Genomic DNA, 20,159 nt, shown 5'->3' with positions numbered 1-20,159 from the left:
GAAGCAAAGTAGCACATATAATTAGTACTATTAAATGAAAAAACAAAACTTAGCAAAATTATCAAAAAAAAATTGGTGTTGATGTTGTCTATACCGTGTAAATCACAATTACAAGAATCAATATTAGCACATATATATGGTTAAGATTACAATTTTTAAACAACGTTCGTATCTTCAAAACATTTTGCATGATTAGTTTAAATTAACTATTGTACATTCATGTTATATCAAATATCACACGTACATAACGTCGATCAGATATTTCAATGTATATATTAATTTTAACTAATCATTATAATTTTACAAATAAAACATCTATCCTTATAAATTAATAATTTTTTTTAAAACATTAATTAGTTATTAGGATTAATTTTACATTTATATTTATTATTTTTATATGTCCCCACGTTATACGTGGGTCATAATCTAGTTTAATTTAATTTAGAATACGCATTTTTTTCTATATGTAAAAAATTTAATAACTAAAATTCAATAATTCACGCTTAACATAAAATAACATATTATTAAAGTCCCATTAACTACCTTTTTGGTTAATTAAACAGCCCCTTTCAACACCTTTTTGGTTTGAAAACATTTCCTAGTTCTTTATTCTTGATGAGTTCAATTTTCCACAAATGACATCATCATGCTTAATACTTGTCGTTCCTATTCATTTAGTCAACAAACGATGCTTCAATTCCCAGCTACTTAACTTCAATCATTTCACAAAGGGTTCTAATTCCAACCCCACTTTCCTTTTCCCATCAATCATGAACCCATTCATGTTCCTGTTTCCATTCCTGTTTTTCACTCACGAATCCATCGCTCAACAAACGTACTCCGGAAACACAGTTATGGATTGCGACAATTCCGACAAAACAGGACCTTTCCCTTCATTCCTCTACACCTGCAACGGAATACAATCGTGTTCCACCTTCTTAATCTTCAGAACTCAACCACTTTACGACACCGTTTTCACCATCTCCAAGCTCATGTCAATCGACCATATGGATGTTGCTCGGATCAACGGAATCACCGATTCCAATGACATCTTGCCTCTAAACAAAGAGCTAATCATTCCGGTAACGTGTTCTTGTTATGATCAATACTATCAGGCTAATACCTCTTTTGTTATTCCCACTTTTTATGACACCTATTTCACTATCGCAAATCTTACATTCCAAGGTTTAACCACATGTGATTCCCTCGAAAAATATAATGTTTATGATCGACTTGATTTGCATGCTGGTGACAAGCTTCATGTCCCGCTTAGATGTGCGTGTCCTACGGTTAGTCAAACCAACGACGGAATCAGGTTTCTGTTGACTTATTTGATTACTTGGAAAGATTCGATCAAGAAAATTAGTAAGAGGTTTAATGTAAGTGTTCATGATTTAGTTTTGGAAAACGGGTTTTCTTCTGTTGAAGAGATTTTTCCTTTTACTACCCTTCTTGTTCCTCTATCTACCGAACCTTTGAATTCTCAAACAAGAACACTCGGCCGGAATCGGAATTGGAATCTTTCAAAGAAAGCAATCATAGCTGGGGTGTTATCAGGTGGTTTCTTAGCGATTCTTTGTGGTGTTTTTGTGATATATTTAATATCGAAAAGAGAAGTGAATAAGGGTAAAACCGTAAAATGGGCGTTGCCTAAAGATATTCAACTTGGTATTGCTAGTGTCGATCAACTTTTTAAAATCTACAGATTTGAAGAATTAGAGGAGGCCACGGACGGATTTACCCTCGAACACAGATTGAGTGCTTCGGTTTATAAAGGGAGTTTAAAGGGTAGAAAAGTCGCGATTAAACAGATGGGATCACACGCGAATAAAGAGGTGAAAATTCTTCAAAAATTTAATCATTTCAATCTTATTGGTCTTTATGGAGTTTGTGAACATGATAAAGCTAGTTACCTTGTTTATGAGTTCATGGAAAATGGTTCTTTAAACAAATGGCTTCAAGATTTGAATTGTCAAGAAAGTCAAACATGGAATAATCGTATTCGTATTGGTTTAGATGTTGCTAAAGGTCTTCAATATCTACATAATTTTGCGAATCCAGCTTATGTTCATAAAGATATAAATAGTAGTAATATACTACTTACTAAGGATCTACGTGCCAAGATTTTCTAAATTTGGTCTTGCAAAGTCAACGGAGAAGGGCGATAACGTAAATTCATCTATAAAATGTCGGTTTGAGTCAAAGGGTTACCTTGCACCGGAGTATTTAGAGGCGGGATTTGTGACAACCAAGACTGATGTCTATGCATTTGGAGTTGTTCTTTTGGAGTTGATAACCGGAAAGAAAGTTGTGTATGAAAATGATGATGATGGAGAAGAAGTGATGCTGTCTGAAGAAGTTGCTTCGATCATGGGTGATGAAAAGAATGGGAAAGGAAAGGTTAATTAATATTGACCCTCGGTTGCAAGCTAGACATGCCCTTGGGTTTGTTATAGATCAAGATGAACTTGCATTGCGGATGGTGAAACTAAGCTTGGGTTGTTTGGAATCGGAACCATCAAGAAGATTAAGTATGAATGAGATTGTTTCCATTCTCATGATGATTCAAATGGATGCACAAAGCTCAGAAACAATATTTATGGTGTAGAGTTTTAAGATTGATTCATTAGTTGTATCTATTGAGCCTTTGGGAATAACAAATTGTATGTAATAGTCAAAATTATGATGTAAAAAACTTGTTGAATTGTGTGTATTCAAGAAACAACATCAACAATCAAATAAAAGAAAGTTCTTGCATCATGTAATTATACAATTAACTAACCATTTTAAGAAAAAAAATTACCATCAAAAGATGCTTAATAACTGCAAGACATACGGTTAAAGTTGAAATTGTGTATACTCTATTTAAAGTACAGGAAATTTACATGCCAAAATTATAGGAAAAATGACAATGTAGCAGAACAAACATTTTGCTTTGTCCCAGATTGATCACTAATGTTTTTTTTTTTTTTTTGCAACAAACCCTTAATGTATTATTTTACCAGTTAAATAAGGTAATTAACCAATTTCATTCCGGTGTCCAAGTTGCATTTAGTCTAGGTATCATTTTTGTATTTTTTTTCAAAATAAAAAATTAAACTAACAAAAACGTGAGTTTTTCTTTCATTTTTTTGTTAATAAAAATCCCTTGTGAGCAATCTCCTTCTCTATTCCCAGTACTAACCCTGGTCAGTAACTCAATTATAAACAATCGTTGGTTCCCTTCTTTGGCAACTCCTTCACGAACCATCTTGACGACTTTCATCGCAACCATCTATAGCGTGTTTGTGTTTGCTTATAGCCTTGTGCTCACCATTATAGATCTCTCGCTTCATTTAAATCAAGTTCTCCTTTCCATCAACGCATGTTCATGAGAGGGAAGGGAACCAGCATTATCGGATTTGGCCCCGGAAAGAAAAGGGAGGCGGTTGGGGAAGAGCTTTTGCTCGTAACTACGAACGATCTATTTCATAGCTTAAAAAAGATTTGAAATTAATGTGTGTAAAGTGCATTCACAAACCATCCTCGAGTATTGAAGATCACAAGCAGTTATATAAAGTGAAGTGTGAGAATTTTTAGAATCCTGGTGTTTGGTACCGTAGATCTTCTTCTCGACTCCATGGATTCCATCGAACCCTTTAGTATTCAATTAATCTAATTTTCTTTAGCTGGATTTTATGAAGTTCTAAACTTCATCTCTTTGTTCATCTTTTTTTAGATTTAGAGTTTATTTTGTTGTGTTCATTTGATGTACTTTTTCTTATGGATTTTTTTAAAGCTCTGAACGTCATCTATATCTTCATCTTTTTCTGGATTTGATGAGTTCATGATGGGTCCTTGCAAGAATTTCCCTTTTAGTCTATCATATTACAAAAGTTTTTGCTTTTTATTATTTCGGTTTCAAGTTATCTTTAGTGTTTAAGGTCCATATTTAGGTGATAGAGGTTGAAACTATAGAAGAGAAAGAGAATTTTTGGAGGGAGACACCGGGAGAGACTTCGAGTCCAAATAAATTTTGATGGGAAGGCGAATGCACAATCTTCTACCCTGAAAAGCAACAACTTTCCCTGTTGATCCATAGCTTGAAGCCAATTGGCATACAACTGTTGTTTATGGATGGTTCTCTAGTAATCTGTTTTTGTATTCGATTCATCTAATGTTCTTTTTCTATATTTTATTGAAGCTTTGAACTTCATATCCTTCTTCATTTGCGTCTGAATTTAGTATTTATTTTGGTGTATTCGTGATGAGTTGGAGGACTATGAATGGTGGTAGTGTTGAGAGGTGGATAGCGGGTGGGGTGTAAGAAGGTGGTGGGAGGTGGAAGATAGTGGTGTCGGTGTTGGGAGGTAGGTGGTGGGTGGTAGCAATGGTGGGAATTGGTTTACGGGAAGATGGAAAGTGCTTTGATTAAAATGGAATATGATTTAATAAGAATGATAATTGAAAAAGATCTAAAAAAAATCCATGTAGAGGCCATGTTTATGCCACATAGGCAAGTGTTGGTGACTCAAATGTACCATGGCACAACTCGTAACCTTAGTAACCAAACCCCAAAATTTACTTCATAATGTGTAATTGACATGTAATTTGAAAGTTGATGGACTAATTATGAAAAAAAAAGACTTGAGTGACCAATCCAAGACAAAGCCAAAACTTTGTTGTGCTACAGTGTCAATTTCGCAAAATTATATGCCACATGGAACTAAATTTGGAATGGAGTTCCTAACATTTGCAGAAAAGGTGTATGAAAATGATATTTTTCATATAGGTTGTCATATGATCTAACAAGAATGAGTTGAAACATTAAATAAGGGATGGCCATAAAAATCCAAATATGTGGATTCAAATTCATTTAAAGAAGATTTAAAGTCATGCGCTTTATGGGACTTACACATTAGTCGGTGTGCACTCCAACTTAAATTTTTCAAGAGTAACAAACTCTAGCGACAAAACGTAGTCTCCATTAATGGGTAGATGGATAAAGTTTTGCACTTTATCGAAACAAAATTTGATCTTTAAGACCCATAAACACATATGATTTGTGTTTTTTATACACCATAGGACTTGAACCCTCAACCACTTGAGAAGGACACATTTCCAACACACGTGATACTGTTAGGTCAAAGGTCTTTTGGTACATATGTCGTTTGTTGATTTCAGGTCCTCTGGACTTGCTGGGAAAATGGCCTCAAGATTCTAAAATTACACCTATATTATTAGATGTTACAATCAAATAGATTAATCTATCAAGCCTACTCCAAATTCCTCTTATACTCTTCACAATATAGAGCAACACTTTTCTACCTTATAAAATAAAAGAAGAAAAAAGAAAAAAATCAAACGCTTCAAGTGTATGAGATTGGGGTGTACTGAAACCAAAACATTGGTCTCCTTTTATAGTCTTGAGTACCAACCAAGCTTCTTTCCTTCCTTGCACCGATGTGGAATGTAACACTATTCATTTATTAGCCAAAAACTCAACAATTTGTACATTGGATAATTAAATGAAAGAAAAGTGCAACCACATAAAAAAGGAACATTATCTTTAGTTGGAAATCATAATTCTAAAGTAATAGAATTATCATACTCTACCATAAAAAATATCACCGCTTAAAATATATCATCCTAATAATTCCACTATGGCACATATTGGATATTTTGTTGAAAAATTATGGTACGACTTCCCTTTTTTGCATACCTGAAAAGTTATTAGCCATCAACATCAATTTTCACCACACATCTTATATTTATGCCCATCTAATTCTTATGTATAAATATGCGCAGTCGCTAACAAAAACATATGCCTTTCCATGGTAACATACATACCATAGGGATGCCAAATCTCAAACAAAATCATCACCGTTAATAACGAAATATATATTTTTAGTTGTATTAGAGCCTTATGTCAAATTTGCTTCAACTACACAATTTCACGTAACATGCCCAAACTGTCTACACTTCCAACATATTAGAGTCTTCTTTTATTTTTCTTCTTTCTATTCTCACATGTCAAAATAGTCCCTTCTGAAGAAGAATGGCTGCTACTTTCCAATGTATTTTTTTCTTCTAACAACAGTTTGTTAGTCACATCTACATACGATGATGTCTCTTTCTCATACATCATAATGGGATTTATATGCTCATAGAGAGATGTAAAAGATAATATGAGCCTCAATGCTTTGTCCTCGTCTTCAACCTTCCATTCAATAACATCTAGTTCTAACACAATATTATTAAGAACACTTAATGGTCTGAAATTTGTTGTGTCTCAATTCATATGAAGAGTAAGAAACTGATCCTTGAGATCATATCTGGTTCATCAATCTTAGCAACTGTAACATCCTAATGTCCAGGTTCTTCTAAATTTATCCATATAATTCTTATTCATGTCAAATTGGTCCTTAAGTTCTAGAATTATGCTTTGAATCCCTAATGGAAATTTCATAATTTTGGAAAGAGGGGCACACCAAGCATACATGTGTGTACGCTGAGCATACTAGAGCATGCCCTAGTATGTTAGGCGTACACTTATGTATGTGGGGAGCACTAATATCAGGAGGAAACCACCCTAATTTTTAGGGTGTAAGGGGTATTTAAGCAACATTATGGCTCATTTCTCCGTACCTTTTCATCCGCCACATCCTTTGAGACGTTTTTGCAAACCCTAGCCCCCTTAGTGTGTAGTTTGAGCTCAATAGTGTGTTTTTTGGTGTGTTAAAGGAATAAGAAGTTGCATCAGGGAGCCTTGAATTGGAAGCAAGCTTGTGGATCTGGGATCTTTGCCATCTTAAGATGCTCCAGAAGGTATAAAGCCTATACCTTGATGTCTTGGTTGTTAGATCCCATTTCGGGTGTTTTATGTTGCTTTTCTTGTCCCAAAGGTCCCATATTGTGCATGGTTGGTTATTGTCATTTTGAGTTATCTTTCCAGACCCTAGGAGGGGTCCTAAGCCATAAAAATGAGGTCCCAATTGCTAAAACTGGTTCATGCATCTTGTAGAAGGTCTTAATGGATTAAGACCTTGTATTAAGAGTTTTGTCTACTTATAAAGTCATAAAGTTGGAAACATTATGACTCTAGGGTGCATTTGGAACATATATCTGAAGTATGGGCTTCAGTGCATAAGACATTAAGCACTTAATGAAGTTTTTGGGGTTGCGAGGTAAGGCCCCGCGTACTCAGTCAACCACCCCAATGGTGGTCTTCCATGAGACTTTGCGTACTATAAGCGTACCTCCGGAGTACGCCCAACGTACTTGCATGGGTCAGCCTTGTTGAGTTGACTCAGTTGATTTGATTTGGCTGGGTTGACTCGATTGACTTAGTGGGTTTTGACCAATTGACTTTGACCAAGTTTGACTTTGAGGGTATTTTGGGATTTTAATGGAATCGGTTATTTGGTGGAAATAGGTATCGTTTAGAGAGCAGAGATTCGGAGTTGGGCCTCATCAATTATGTTCAGTTTGCGAGGTGAGTTTTCCTCACTGTACTTGCGGGTCGAAGGCACCAATGTCGGCCCATTGGATTGACATCCCGTTGTGCATGTTATTGTACTGAAATGTTCTGTTAGATCGGTATCCTGGTATATAGGATGATGCTATGCTTAGTGGTGTATAGATATGTTTGACTGGCTATAGATTGTTATATGATTATCTGTTATATGTGTAAATGTTTGGTTGGTGGCTGAGGCTTCACTGTTTTGTGTGTAAGCTAACAAGTCGGGGCATACCAACCCGATGGTTGAGGGGCCTGGGGTATTCCAACCCAATGGTTGATTGGACCTATAGTATGTTGACATTCCAACCCGATGGTTGAGGGGGCTTGGGGTATTCTAATCCGATGGTTGATTGGACTCATAGTATGTTGTTACGGTATATGTGTTATTTGTTTGTGTGTTGGTACTTTGGGGGAACTCACAAAGATTTGGGCTTACAATTTTGAGTTAAGTTTCAGGTACATCAGATGATTGCGGGAAGGCGAATGCTTGATCGTCCACCTCCTCGTGTTTTGTTTTATGATTTTGGGAAAACTCTGATATTAAACATGTTTTGAAAACTATTTTCTAAACAATGATGATTTGTTGATTGGTTTTAAATGTTTACATTTTTCATGAATTTTATGGATGTTACAGCAACTCTAAGATAAATCAAGAGTATATTTGACAAAGGCACAAATGGCAAAAAAAGAAAAAAACACAAAGATGTACTTGTAATTTTATTTTCTTATAGATTTAGTCATTTAATTATTGCTCATAGTAGGTCCAATATTATACTTGTTACAAAATTATAGCAAAAAAAATCATAAAACAACAAAATAATTTCATTATTTTATCAAGTTTATCAGTAAGCTAAGATTTATAATTAAATAATAGTTCATCGGTTAAATCCATACAAAATAATAGAAGTGAAAATATTCGGTAGAAATATATTTTTAATGCTAAAAAGGTTTATAATGATTTCATCATTACAAAAATTAGTTAAATAACCATATCAAATAACAAGACACGTATTTTTTGTAATTGGGAAATAATATACATTATAAATATACAAAATAATATAAAATATATAGTTATAATACACCTCTACAGTTTGATCAAAAGGAGACCGAATGTTCAAGTTGTTTCTAAAATTTAGAAATGTTGATGATGAAGAAGCTTTGTGAAGATGTCGATATATTGGTAGGCCGAAGGTATGTGAAAGAATCGAACATGGCCAATGAAAACTTTTTCTCTAACAAAGTATATATCCATCTCTATGTGCTTTTTATGTTAATGTTGAACTAGGTTACCACACAAGTTGACAACATAAACATTTTTAAAGTAGACCAAAGTATCCTGACAAAGGAAATACATTTGTAATAGAATATTATGTATTAAGTCGGTACATTGCAACAACAAAATTAGCTATACCTTTGAACTTGTCCTTGGAACTGAACCATGAAAATATGGCTTGTTGTTTGGATGACTACGAGATGAGGTTCTTACGGATCACCATGAACCAGGACATCTACCCTAATTTGTGTTAGTATAGGAGACAATATGTATAGGTATGGGACGCTATATGTGTAATTCGAGATGAATAATTCCCTTTAAATACCATACAATTTGTTTTAAAGTATTAAAATGTGGTGTTTAGGGAGCATCCATAAATAGACAAACATGATGCACAATGTAAGCCATATCCAACTAGGTATGTGAGATATTAGAGGGTGTTTTGAGGTTGCGGTGTAGGGATTAGTTATCTACTTGATCTCCATAAGTAATGTTGCAAAAGTCAGCCTAGGTGGTTGATTAATCGGAATCGGGTAGGGACCGAGGCGCCTAATTAGGAATCGGAAAAAAAATTAGTATCGGTCAAACTTGGTTAAAATTGTTCAAAATTGGAAAAATTCGGATTTGGTCAAAATAAAAAAAAAATCCGTCAAAATCGGAAAAAAGTCAGTAAAAATTAAAAAAAAAAAACAAAAAACTCGGAAATTTCGACATTTTTAAGAAACAAATATATAATTGTTATTAATATTCATGTATTTTGTAATAAGTATAATAAAATTCTTATATATATATATATATATATATATATATATATATATATATATATATATATATATATATATTCAAAATTAATTTCATATAATTTATCTCATCCGAGGACTCCCCGCCTAGACCGGTTACTCGTTAGGCGCTAGTCGGCCGCTTGGGGAACGCTTAACGAGTTTTGCAACATTGCCCATAAGTAATACTAATTTTGGTGTTTGTGTTAATTGACATGACCACATGTTTGTAGTTAGCCATCGTAGTTGGTTGAACAATAGGCTTGATGTAGTTTTGTTGGTGGAGAAACATAGATTTAGAGGTCTGGTCGTCAAGAATATGAGAAAGACTAAGTCAATCATGTTAAATTCCTATTTTAGCGTTTGGATAAGATTGTATTTAAGGTTCACATTGAAGTTGTGAGGTAAAAGTTATCCACATATAGAAGTAAATATGTAATGTCATGAGCGCGTTTGTATGTAAAAGAGACAAGTATCGTTGTTTTTGCATTTGAAATTGAGTTAGGGAAAGTAGGTGGTAAACCGTTCATACCTAGCTCATGAGCCTTGTTTTAGATCATATAGAGACTTGTGAAGATTTCATACATGTATAGGGTAGGCCATGATAAAAATATGTAGGTTGTGTATTTAAAAGTTTTCTTGAAAATGACCATGTAGAAACACATGTTAATATCAAGTTAATGTATGTCTTATTTGCAACCCAAATCAAGGATTAGAATGTTGTGAATCATTTCTGGTTTGACAATGAGGTTGAATATCTCATTGCAATCAACATCAATCTCATGTGATTTCCCATTAACAGTGAGATGTGCTTTGTATTAGTCGAGAGTACCACTGACTCTAAATTTGTGCCAAAATAGCCTAAAGAAACATATAATGTTTTGATTTGCAGTTCGTGACACTAGTTCGCATGTTTTTTGGTTAAGAAAATCATTATATACGGAGTTCATTACCTCTTTCTATTTGAAATCTATTTTCGGGTAAGTCCATAAATTCCAATTTGTTAAATTTAAGAAAAATAGAATTAGACTTATGTTTTGGGTGCATGTCTTGTACATGGTATGTTAGTGCCACATGGTTGTGGCACGTCCTTATGTGAGGTATGCGGTACATGACACTGCAAACAACTTAAAACCATAAGTCTCGAGACTTAGACACTTTTTAAAGGCTCTAACTTCTAGGGTTCCTTCTTATAAACCTCTAACCTCTCCAAAAACCCTTGAGTATCCTCCTTCCATTTGTTTTGAGTTTTTGGTGTGAATCTTGAAGAAGATGTGCTTGTTTGGTGCAAAAGGAAGCAAGATCCAGTGAATTCTAGCCTTTTTATCATCTCCAAATCCTCTATAAGTCATAAAGTTCCAATCTTTACGGTCTTAATATTCTAGATCAAGAGGTTTATGCACTTTGATCTCTTTTTAGTGTGACTTGGAGTTTGAAAAACTTTGTGGTATGTTTTGGTTAGTTTTCTAGACTCATTATGGTAAAGAAATGCATGCTTAAGTCCTTTTGACTTTTGAGCCATGAACAATGATTCAACCTTTTTGGTTCTATTTTAGATACAATGTTAGTATTTGTTTAGTTAGAGGCATGCTTAATAGTAAATTTTGGATATTTAACCATTAGATGGTGTCTAGAAAGTTATAGTCCCTGACTTAACAGATAAATCACTGAATAAAAGGAGTAAAGTGAACGGTGCTACGTGACACATAGAGTTGTCGAACCCGAATATTTGTTGTGTAGTGTATGTAGAGATAAGAATTTGGACCTCCAGACCAAGACCTACACCTGGACCCAGACCGGGTAAGCCTCAACAGGTCAAGTCCAAGATCCATCAATTTCTACAAAGCCATTCCAATCCAGAAGGTCGTCCGGTCTACAAGCTCACCCCTACATCTCAGAACCGGGAACTGAACCTGGAACTAGACCTAACCTGGTAAGCCTTAATAGGTCCAGTCCAAGGTCCACCAAATTCTACAAAACCAGACCCGTCCAAGAGCCAGTCCGATCCAGTTGCTCACCCATAAGTATATATCACGCATCCGGTTTGAATTTTGGTCAAAATTTGTTAGACTAAGGGTTTTGGACCAAGATTTGACCTTAATTTTTATTATCGGATATTGGGTTTCTCCTTATGGTGATTTAGATGGTTCGTGTAGCTGGTGCCCTCGAGGACTTATGTGTGTGAATTCAACTCTTTATTCAGGTGATTTTCTCACTATACTATAGATGTAAGAGTATTGTTAGAGCATATATATATATATATATATATATATATATATATATATATATATATATATATATATATATATATATAGTATTTTGTATGTTAATTGTTAAGTCGTATAATGTGTTCTTATGACTGGTATGGAATGATGACAGATTGGCGACATGCTAAAATCTTGTATGTGATAATGGATCAGTGATAGGCAGTAAGTTTAAATGTGATGAAAGGAGGGTGATAGGTTGTGAGTCTAGTGAAATGATGAAACATAGTGATCCATCAGGTGGTTTTTGAGATGTTTGATAAATTCTTTTATAAAATTTTATAAAAATGGGTTTTGAGATGATTTATTTATATTTCAAAAAATGGTTTAAATTTGGGATGTTACATTATAATTTTGATTAAATAAGGTAACCATCAGTTTAGATGGATCATGATAGATTTTTTTGGGTACGAAAAAAAGGATTTGGTTTGATATTAATCCTACTTTTAGATTTGGTTTGCGTTAGGTGTGATGATTAAGGTGAGGGTAATGAGGGGATAATATGGTAAGGAGATGAGTAGGTTAAGGATGGAGGACATTTTAGGGTTAGAAGAGGCGTAGGATTATAAAGAGCAGTGAAGTGAACCGAGATTAGGTTATTCGAACTGAGAAGATGAAGGTAGGTGGGCTGGCAAGTAGTCAAAGGTGGTGGATTATTCACACTAGACTATATGAGGGGAATAGGGTTGGATCAGGGATGTTAGGTTTGGTAAGGTTGGGGTTAAAGATTGTGCTACATGTTGGTGATGTTTTATATACGGTGATGGTTTAGTTTCATCAAGGAAGTCATATTAGGTGGGTTGGTATTTAGGAAAGTTTCAGAAGGAAAAAATTGTTCTTAGAACATTACAAGATGATATACGATTGGAGTGAATTTGAGAAATGTATGTGAAGATGAATAACGTGTTTGCTTGAGTACCCAAGGAATAAACATGTTTAGGGGTAGATCTAGGGGTTCCAGAGGAGGTTCGTGCAACCCCTCAAATATTGCAGAGTAATGTAAATGATTTGCAATTTTCCAACATAATGTAAAGTTTCCGACATGCTACCTCAAAAATCATGGGTGCTACCCCTAAGATTTTGTCCCACGTCCACCACTGCACATGGTGTTTCACAAGGTGCAAGATTATAAGGTATATTGGATAACATATTTGAATAAAACAAGCACCCAAGACGTGTATATGCAGGTTTGCAAAGGTATACGATTGTAGTAGGATTATTATTTGTGATTGTATGTGATGTTAGTATGTTAAGGAGGTAGGTAAAAGTGTGAACAAAATAATTCTATAATGATAATTGTATAGAGGTGTGTGTGTGTGAGATTAGTGTGTATCATATTGCTTATATTTCAAATAATATGTTCGTCTTTTCCATTTTAGGATGAGGTGTAAGGACATGTGAAATGGAGACGCACACAATATGTGTAATGACAGCGTTTCCCGCTAGGGATTAATAAGATGATGTAACAGTTAGGGTCGACAATTGTAACCTATTTTAAAGTAATAAAGAATAATTATTTGAGTATTACATGATTTATATGTAATTATATGAAATATATGTTCTTATATTGATATAATAAAATAGGAATAAATACGGATCTAAAATAGGATAAAAATTAGTTCGAATATCCGATAGTTGAAGTAGTTGTGACAAGGATTATGGAGATATAAAAAACGGTCCAATCCAACAAATGAAGAAGAAGTTATGAGCATTTGAAGTGTCACACCCCCGACCGAGGTGGCGGGACCGGGTTGTGCAACCAAGTTCATGAATCACAGTAAACTAAATATATAGAACAAATAAAACAATAAACAAAATAGCATTCGTTTTCCATCTTGTCTTTTGAATACAAAGTTCTTATAGATAATAATAGTACATAAACTGCCTTAATATATAGGTAGATAATACAACAAATTGTAAACTAGGTGGCTTGTAATCCATTCCGTCTTGAAGGTTTTTTTAGTGATTTCCTGAGAATACATGTAGTTTTGAGGGTCAACATAAGGTTGGTGCGAGTAACAGGTTTCTACTAACAATCGTAATACTTTTAAAAAGTCTAAAAAGTATTTTCTTTTTAAGTAGAACAATACTTAAAACTATGTTTGGAAAGAGTATTTGAAAGCCAAAATGTATCTTTTTATAAGTAAATCCATACTTAAAACTGTGTTTCTGAAGAATCCTTGAATATACTTGAAAACCAAAATGTACTATTACAAAAGTAAATCCATACTAAAAATAGTTTTGAAGGAAACCAAGTCCATGTTTTCTAGTAAAAGAGAGACCATAAGTAAATCCATACTTAAAATGGTTTTGAAAGCAACCAAGCTCATAGTTTGTAGCGAGAGAGAAAGATTCTAGTTAGTGTTTATAATTAGTCTTATAACCGAGCTATATGACTGAATGTACCCCTACAACGCTTCATTGGATGTTGTAGTAACAATTAAGGCACTTATCACCCGTTTTGATTGATCAGTCGAGGTTGTAGCTAGCAACCACATGTGGGGATGTCAACCCCGTATAGATCTATACATATGTATCTCTCTTAGAAGGTTAACGATTATAGTAGTGTGGGTATGCTAAGTGTTTAGACTTAGCTAATGAATATAGTCTCATTAAAAAGCCCTTAACTAAAGTATGTGAATAGCTCTCAGCCCTAAGTTATTTGTGGATAAGTCACTAGGCATAATAAATTTCATTGTATAAAGTTTATAAAAGTCGAGTATATCTAGTATGTATGTATAGCGTAAGGAAGTTACTTTCATAAAAAGGTACGTCTCAAAGTATGTACATGTGCACAGAAATAGTTTGAATCCTTGAAATACTACAAAGTTTTACGATGCGCTTTTTATGACATACAATATCATATAAAATCGTATATTTTTGTATGATATAACATTGGATGTGTGGACTAGTTATTTCACGACAAAATAGCTATAATATGTATATGTAAAGTTTATACTAGTTTATTTGTAACAATATGTTACATTGCCAAATAACATTTTTATAAACTAGACTTGTTGTATTTTCATGTAAGATGACAATTTGTTTGCATAAACAAAGTATATAGGCATATGTGTTCCCCTCCACCCCCCCTTTCTTAAATATATATATATATATATATATATATATATATATATATATATATATATATATATATATATATATATATTAAAAAGGGGCCGTAAGCACTTACCCTTGAAACATGAATTCGATTTGTACGAAATCAGATTATTTTGAGAAGCTAGACGTGAGAAACCATAAAGCCACGATTCTTGAACTTTGAAATACTTTTTACGACCGTTTTGTAACGAATTTACACTATAAGGGGTTTTTTTGTAACTTCACTAAACTATAGGGGTTGTTTGGTAATTTAACTAACTAAAGTAGGACTGCTTTGGTTGAAATAAATCATGGAAATGACTGATTTTGTAGTAATTTAAACAAGGGAGGGACTGAAATGGTTTATGAGGAATTAAAATTTGAGACTCGGACTTATTTTGTTAAAAATTTCCAATAAATGGGCTGGCATGCTTAATTTAAATCAAAGTTTGGAGGTTGGGATTTATTTTGAATTAATGGGTCCACAAGGGAGTTAGTTTGGTCATTTTATAAAAATAAAAAGGATTTAGGGCTTTTTTTTTTGCCCTCGTCATTTGTTGAGGGATAATGAAGGAACGAACGAAAGCGGATAGAACATACAAACGGACGATTGTAGTCAAGAATGAATGCACGAAGGCTCGCAGGCAGTTAGGAAATCCGGTTTTTTGTCGATGGATCGCAAGAAGGGAGCGTCTCCGGGGGTCGACGAGACCGAAGAAAGGAAGGGAAGAAGCAGTGAGGCTGCTCTCTACCTGCTCCGATAATGAGGTGCGAAGGGGGAAGGGGAGAACCGGTCTGCTCGGAGAGATGCGAGCAGCAACAGTAGCCCAGGCGAGGCTTCGTCGGCAGGTACTGAATAGGAGAAGAAGAGAAGGTGCGAGGGGTGAGGCCAGAAGAGGGGGTCCGATGGGAGGAAAACGAACAACAGTAGCAACTCAAGTACGGGGTGTTTACACGGGAAGGAAGGGAAGGTGCGACCGGGGCTGCTCCGACGGCCTCCGATTTAATTTTTGACACAACGATTCGTGTAATTACTCTAAAGAAATTAGGTTAAAGAAAAAAAAAATCAGTCTCAAATCGAAAACTTACGCTTCTGGGATATTCCCTAAGGTGCCGCCTCATATTTGATTTGTTGCCACCTCACCTCAAGTCCAGCCTTGAATCGCACGCCTGGCGATTTTTAAGTTCGACAGCCTCTATCACAAACAACTTTTGTGCATTTTAAAAGATTTTAATAATAAATTTATGGAGACTTGATGGGGATGAGTTGAAGATCATTTTTTTTAGAAGAACATATTATCTTTTTATTTTAGTTTATTAAAAAACATGAAAATATCATTCGACTTTCAAGATCACCCATTTTTATATTTTAATTCTCATGATTATTGTTTTTTTATATATATATTTTAATAAATTTATGGAGATTCCCCGTACTCAACGGGATTGTACACAAAACTTGTTAGGAATTACATGGGGGTGGGGGCGGGGACGGATGTTAGGATTGAAGTTGAGGAGTTAGAACCAATATTGGGGTCCGTGGCAATATCCACCCTCGTTTGAATCACTAACCCAAGTAACAACAATAAAGCTGCAAGTACAAAAGAAGGCACAAGTACGAATGTACATGTTATCATTACAATATATGAAAATTCTTTTATTCTTTTGCCTTCTAAATCAAATTTACCCACTTCCAATACCTTATTATATGAAAAGCACAAACACATTAAATGAGCTATGAGTTATACTACTCACTTACCCTTATTTTAATTCTACACTACTCCTTCCTGTTTGAGTGCTTGTCCTTAGAAGTGTTTCTTGAATATACAATTATACATCCTTCAACAAGCTCTTTAAATCAAAGTTTATTTACAAATACAATTAATCTTAAAAAACCTACACCAAAAACATGGTACCCAAGCGTTGTGGATCCATTTGAATCATCATAAGAGTAGAAACAATCTCGTTCATACATAATCTTCTCGATGCTTCACTTTCCAAACAACCAATACTCAGTTTCACCAAACGCAGTGCAAGTTCATCTTGATCTATAACAAACCCGAGTGCATGTCTAACTTTCAAACGAGGGTCAATAATGTAATTAACCATACTTTTCGCATTATTTCCATCACCCATAATCGGTACAACTTCTTCACACAACATCACTTGTCCCCCATCATCATCATTCTCATACACAGCTTTTTTCCCGTTATCAATTCTAACAAAACAACTCCAAATGTAAACACATCGGTCTTCATTGTCACAAATCCTGCCTCTAAATACTCCGGTGCGAGGTACCCCTTTGACTCAGAACGACATTTTATGGATGAATTTACGTTCTCGCCCTTCTCTGTTGACTTTGTAAGACCAAATTTTGAAATCTTGGCGCGTAGATCCTTAGTTAATAGAATATTGCTACTGTTTATATCTTTATGAACGTATGTTGGATTCGCAAAATTATGTAGATATTGAAGACCTTTAGCAACATCTAAAGCAATACGAATACGATTATTCCATGTTTGACTTTCTTGACAAGTCAAATCTCGAAGCCAATCGTTTAATGAACCGTTTTCCATGAATTTCGTAAACAAGATAACAAGACTTATCGTGTTCACAATCTCCATAAAGACCAATAAGATTAAAATGATTAATTTTTTGGAGAATTTTCACCTCTTTATTCGCGTTGTCCCTGTTTGTTTAATCGCGACTTTTCTACCCTTTATACTTCCTTTATAAACCGAAGCACTTAATCTCTTTTCGAGGGTAAATCCATCCGTGGCCTCCTCTAATTCTTCAAATTTGTAGACTTTGAGAACTTGATCAACACTAAAAATACCAAGTTGGATATCTTTAGGCAACTCCAATTTTACGATTTTACCCTTATTTGCTCTTTTCCTTTTAGATACTAAACATATCACAAAAACACCACAAAGAATCGCCAAGAAACCACCTGATATCGTCCCGATCATGATTCCTTTCTTCGACAGCTTCAGATTCTGATTCCGATTCCGATTCCGATAGAACGTTCTTGTTTGAGTACTTAAAGGTTCAGTAGATAGAGGAACAAGAAGGTTAGTAAACGGAGAAATCAAATCTTTAACAGAACAAAACCGGTTTTCCAAAACTAAATCTTGAAATTTCACATCAAACTGTTTACTAATTTTCTTGATTGAATCTTCCCAAGTAATCGAGTAAGTCAAAAGAAACCTGATTCTGGACATGGTTTGACTATTCGTAGGACAAGCACATCTAAGTGGAACACGAATCTTGCCACCAACTTGTAAATCATTTTCTTTATAAATATTGTTCTTTTGGAGGGAATCACATGTGGTTAAACCTTGGAATGTGAAATTTGCGATAGTGAAATCGTTGGTGTTAATCGGAATAACAAAAGATGTGTTAGCTCGATAGTACTTACCAGAACAAGAACATGTAACCGGAATAATTAGCTCTTTGTTTAGTGGCAAGATTCCGGCGGAATCAGTGATTCCGTTGATTCGGGCGACATCCGTAGGGTCCGTTGACATAAGCTTGGAAATGGTGAAAATTGTGTTGTAAAGAGGTTGAGTTTTGAAGATTAAGAAGGTGGAACACGATTGGATTCCGTTGCAAGTGTAGAGGAATTCCGGGGTTCGTTCTGATTTGTTGGAATTGTTACATTCCAGAATGTGGTTTCCGGAATACGTTTGTTGAGAAACCGATTCGTGAGTGAAAAATAGGAACGGAAATAGGAATAGGAATGGATTCATGGTTGATCGGAAAGTGGCGTTGGAATTGGAACACTTTGTGAAATGATTGATGTTTTAGAGGATGATGATATTATTTGTAGAAATAGTTGTTAAACCAAAAAGGGGTGAAAAGGACTTTGAAGATACATTAATTTAGATTTTAGAGTCCAGAATTTTCCAGCTTACAAAGTTTTTGAAGTCAAATCTTTTACTTTATTCTGTTTTTAGTTGATACTTGAACCGTGACCGGTCTGAATTTTAGAGAACAGGTCAAACCGGGCTTTTAGAAAATTGGACCGGTTGTTAGACAAATAAAAAACTGAACCATTTGTAACTGGGCCCAATAAACTAAACCTGAACCATATAGCCGGGTGTAATATGAACCGACTTTTACCAAAAAAAAAAAGTATGAACATAATTCATAAAGTAATTATATAAACAAGGTAATGAGTTATTACATGATCATATTTGGTAAGACGTCAAAACAAATAATATTTTTTTTACCAAATACTTCTTTTTAGTTGTCTCAAATACTTCTCCAAAAATTTAATCATTTCAATCTTATTGGTCTTTATGGAGTTTGTGAACATGATAAAGCTAGTTACCTTGTTTGTGAGCTCATGGAAAATGGTTCTTTAAACAAATGGCTTCAAGATTTGAATTGTCAAGAAAGTCAAACATGGAATAATCGTATTCGTATTGGTTTAGATGTTGATAAAGGTCTTCAATATCTACATAATTTTGCGAATCCAGCTTATGTTCATAAAGATATAAACAGTAGTAATATACTACTTACTAAAGATCTACGTGCCAAGATTTCTAAATTTGGTCTTGCAAAATCAACGGAGAAGGGCGAAAATGTAAATTCATCCATAAAATGTAGGTTTGAGTCAAAGGGTTACCTTGCACCGGAGTATTTAGAGGCGGGATTTGTGACAACCAAGACTGATGTCTATGCTTTTGGAGTTGTTCTTTTGGAATTGATAACCGGAAAGAAAGTTGTGTATGAAAATGATGATGATGGAGAAGAAGTGATGTTGTCTGAAGAAGTTGCTTCGATCATGGGTGATGAAAAAAATGGGAAAGGAAAGGTTAATTACCTTATTGACCCTCGGTTGCAAGCTAGACATGCCCTTGGGTTTGTTATAGATCAAGATGAACTTTCATTGCGTATGGTGAAACTAAGCTTGGGTTGTTTGGAATCGGAACCATCAAGAAGATTAAGTATAAATGAGATTGTTTCCACTCTTATGATGATTCAAATGGATGCACAAAGCTCAGAAACCATATTTATGGTGTAGAGTTTTAAGATTGATTCATTAGTTGTATCTATTGAGCCTTTGGGAATAACAAATTGTATTTAATAGTCAAAATTATGATGTAAAAAACTTGTTGAATTGTGTGTATTCAAGAAACAACATCGACAATCAAATAAAAGAAAGTGCTTAAAGAAAGTGCTTGCGTCATGTAATTATACAATTAACTAACCATTTTAAGAAAAGAAATTACCATCAAAAG

At 34.5% G+C, this 20,159-nt stretch overlaps 2 protein-coding genes and 1 pseudogene across 2 annotated transcripts; 2 read left to right on the top strand and 1 right to left on the bottom strand.

Annotated features, from left to right (window-relative positions):
- Nucleotides 1–635: 635 nt before the first annotated feature.
- Nucleotides 636–2,409, top strand: LOC145040915 (lysM domain receptor-like kinase 4). The gene is made up of 2 exons (XM_078988797.1): nt 636–2,066; nt 2,149–2,409. Exons 1-2 carry the CDS (start codon nt 636–638, stop codon nt 2,407–2,409), a joined length of 1,692 nt encoding a protein of 563 aa, XP_078844923.1.
- A 14,180-nt stretch (nt 2,410–16,589) lies between these two features.
- On the bottom strand, nt 16,590–18,801 carry LOC145044065 (protein LYK5-like; annotated as a pseudogene).
- A 248-nt stretch (nt 18,802–19,049) lies between these two features.
- Nucleotides 19,050–19,942, top strand: LOC145040914 (protein LYK5-like). The gene is made up of 2 exons (XM_078988796.1): nt 19,050–19,067; nt 19,163–19,942. The coding sequence occupies exons 1-2, from the start codon at nt 19,050–19,052 to the stop codon at nt 19,940–19,942; spliced, it is 798 nt and encodes a 265-aa protein (XP_078844922.1).
- Nucleotides 19,943–20,159: the final 217 nt, after the last annotated feature.

Source organism: Lactuca saligna, chromosome 4 (assembly GCF_052625555.1).
Source record: "Lactuca saligna cultivar CGN05327 chromosome 4, ASM5262555v1, whole genome shotgun sequence".
In the NCBI taxonomy this organism is placed as follows: Eukaryota; Viridiplantae; Streptophyta; class Magnoliopsida; order Asterales; family Asteraceae; genus Lactuca; species Lactuca saligna.
This window is presented reverse-complemented; position numbering and strand designations above follow the sequence as displayed.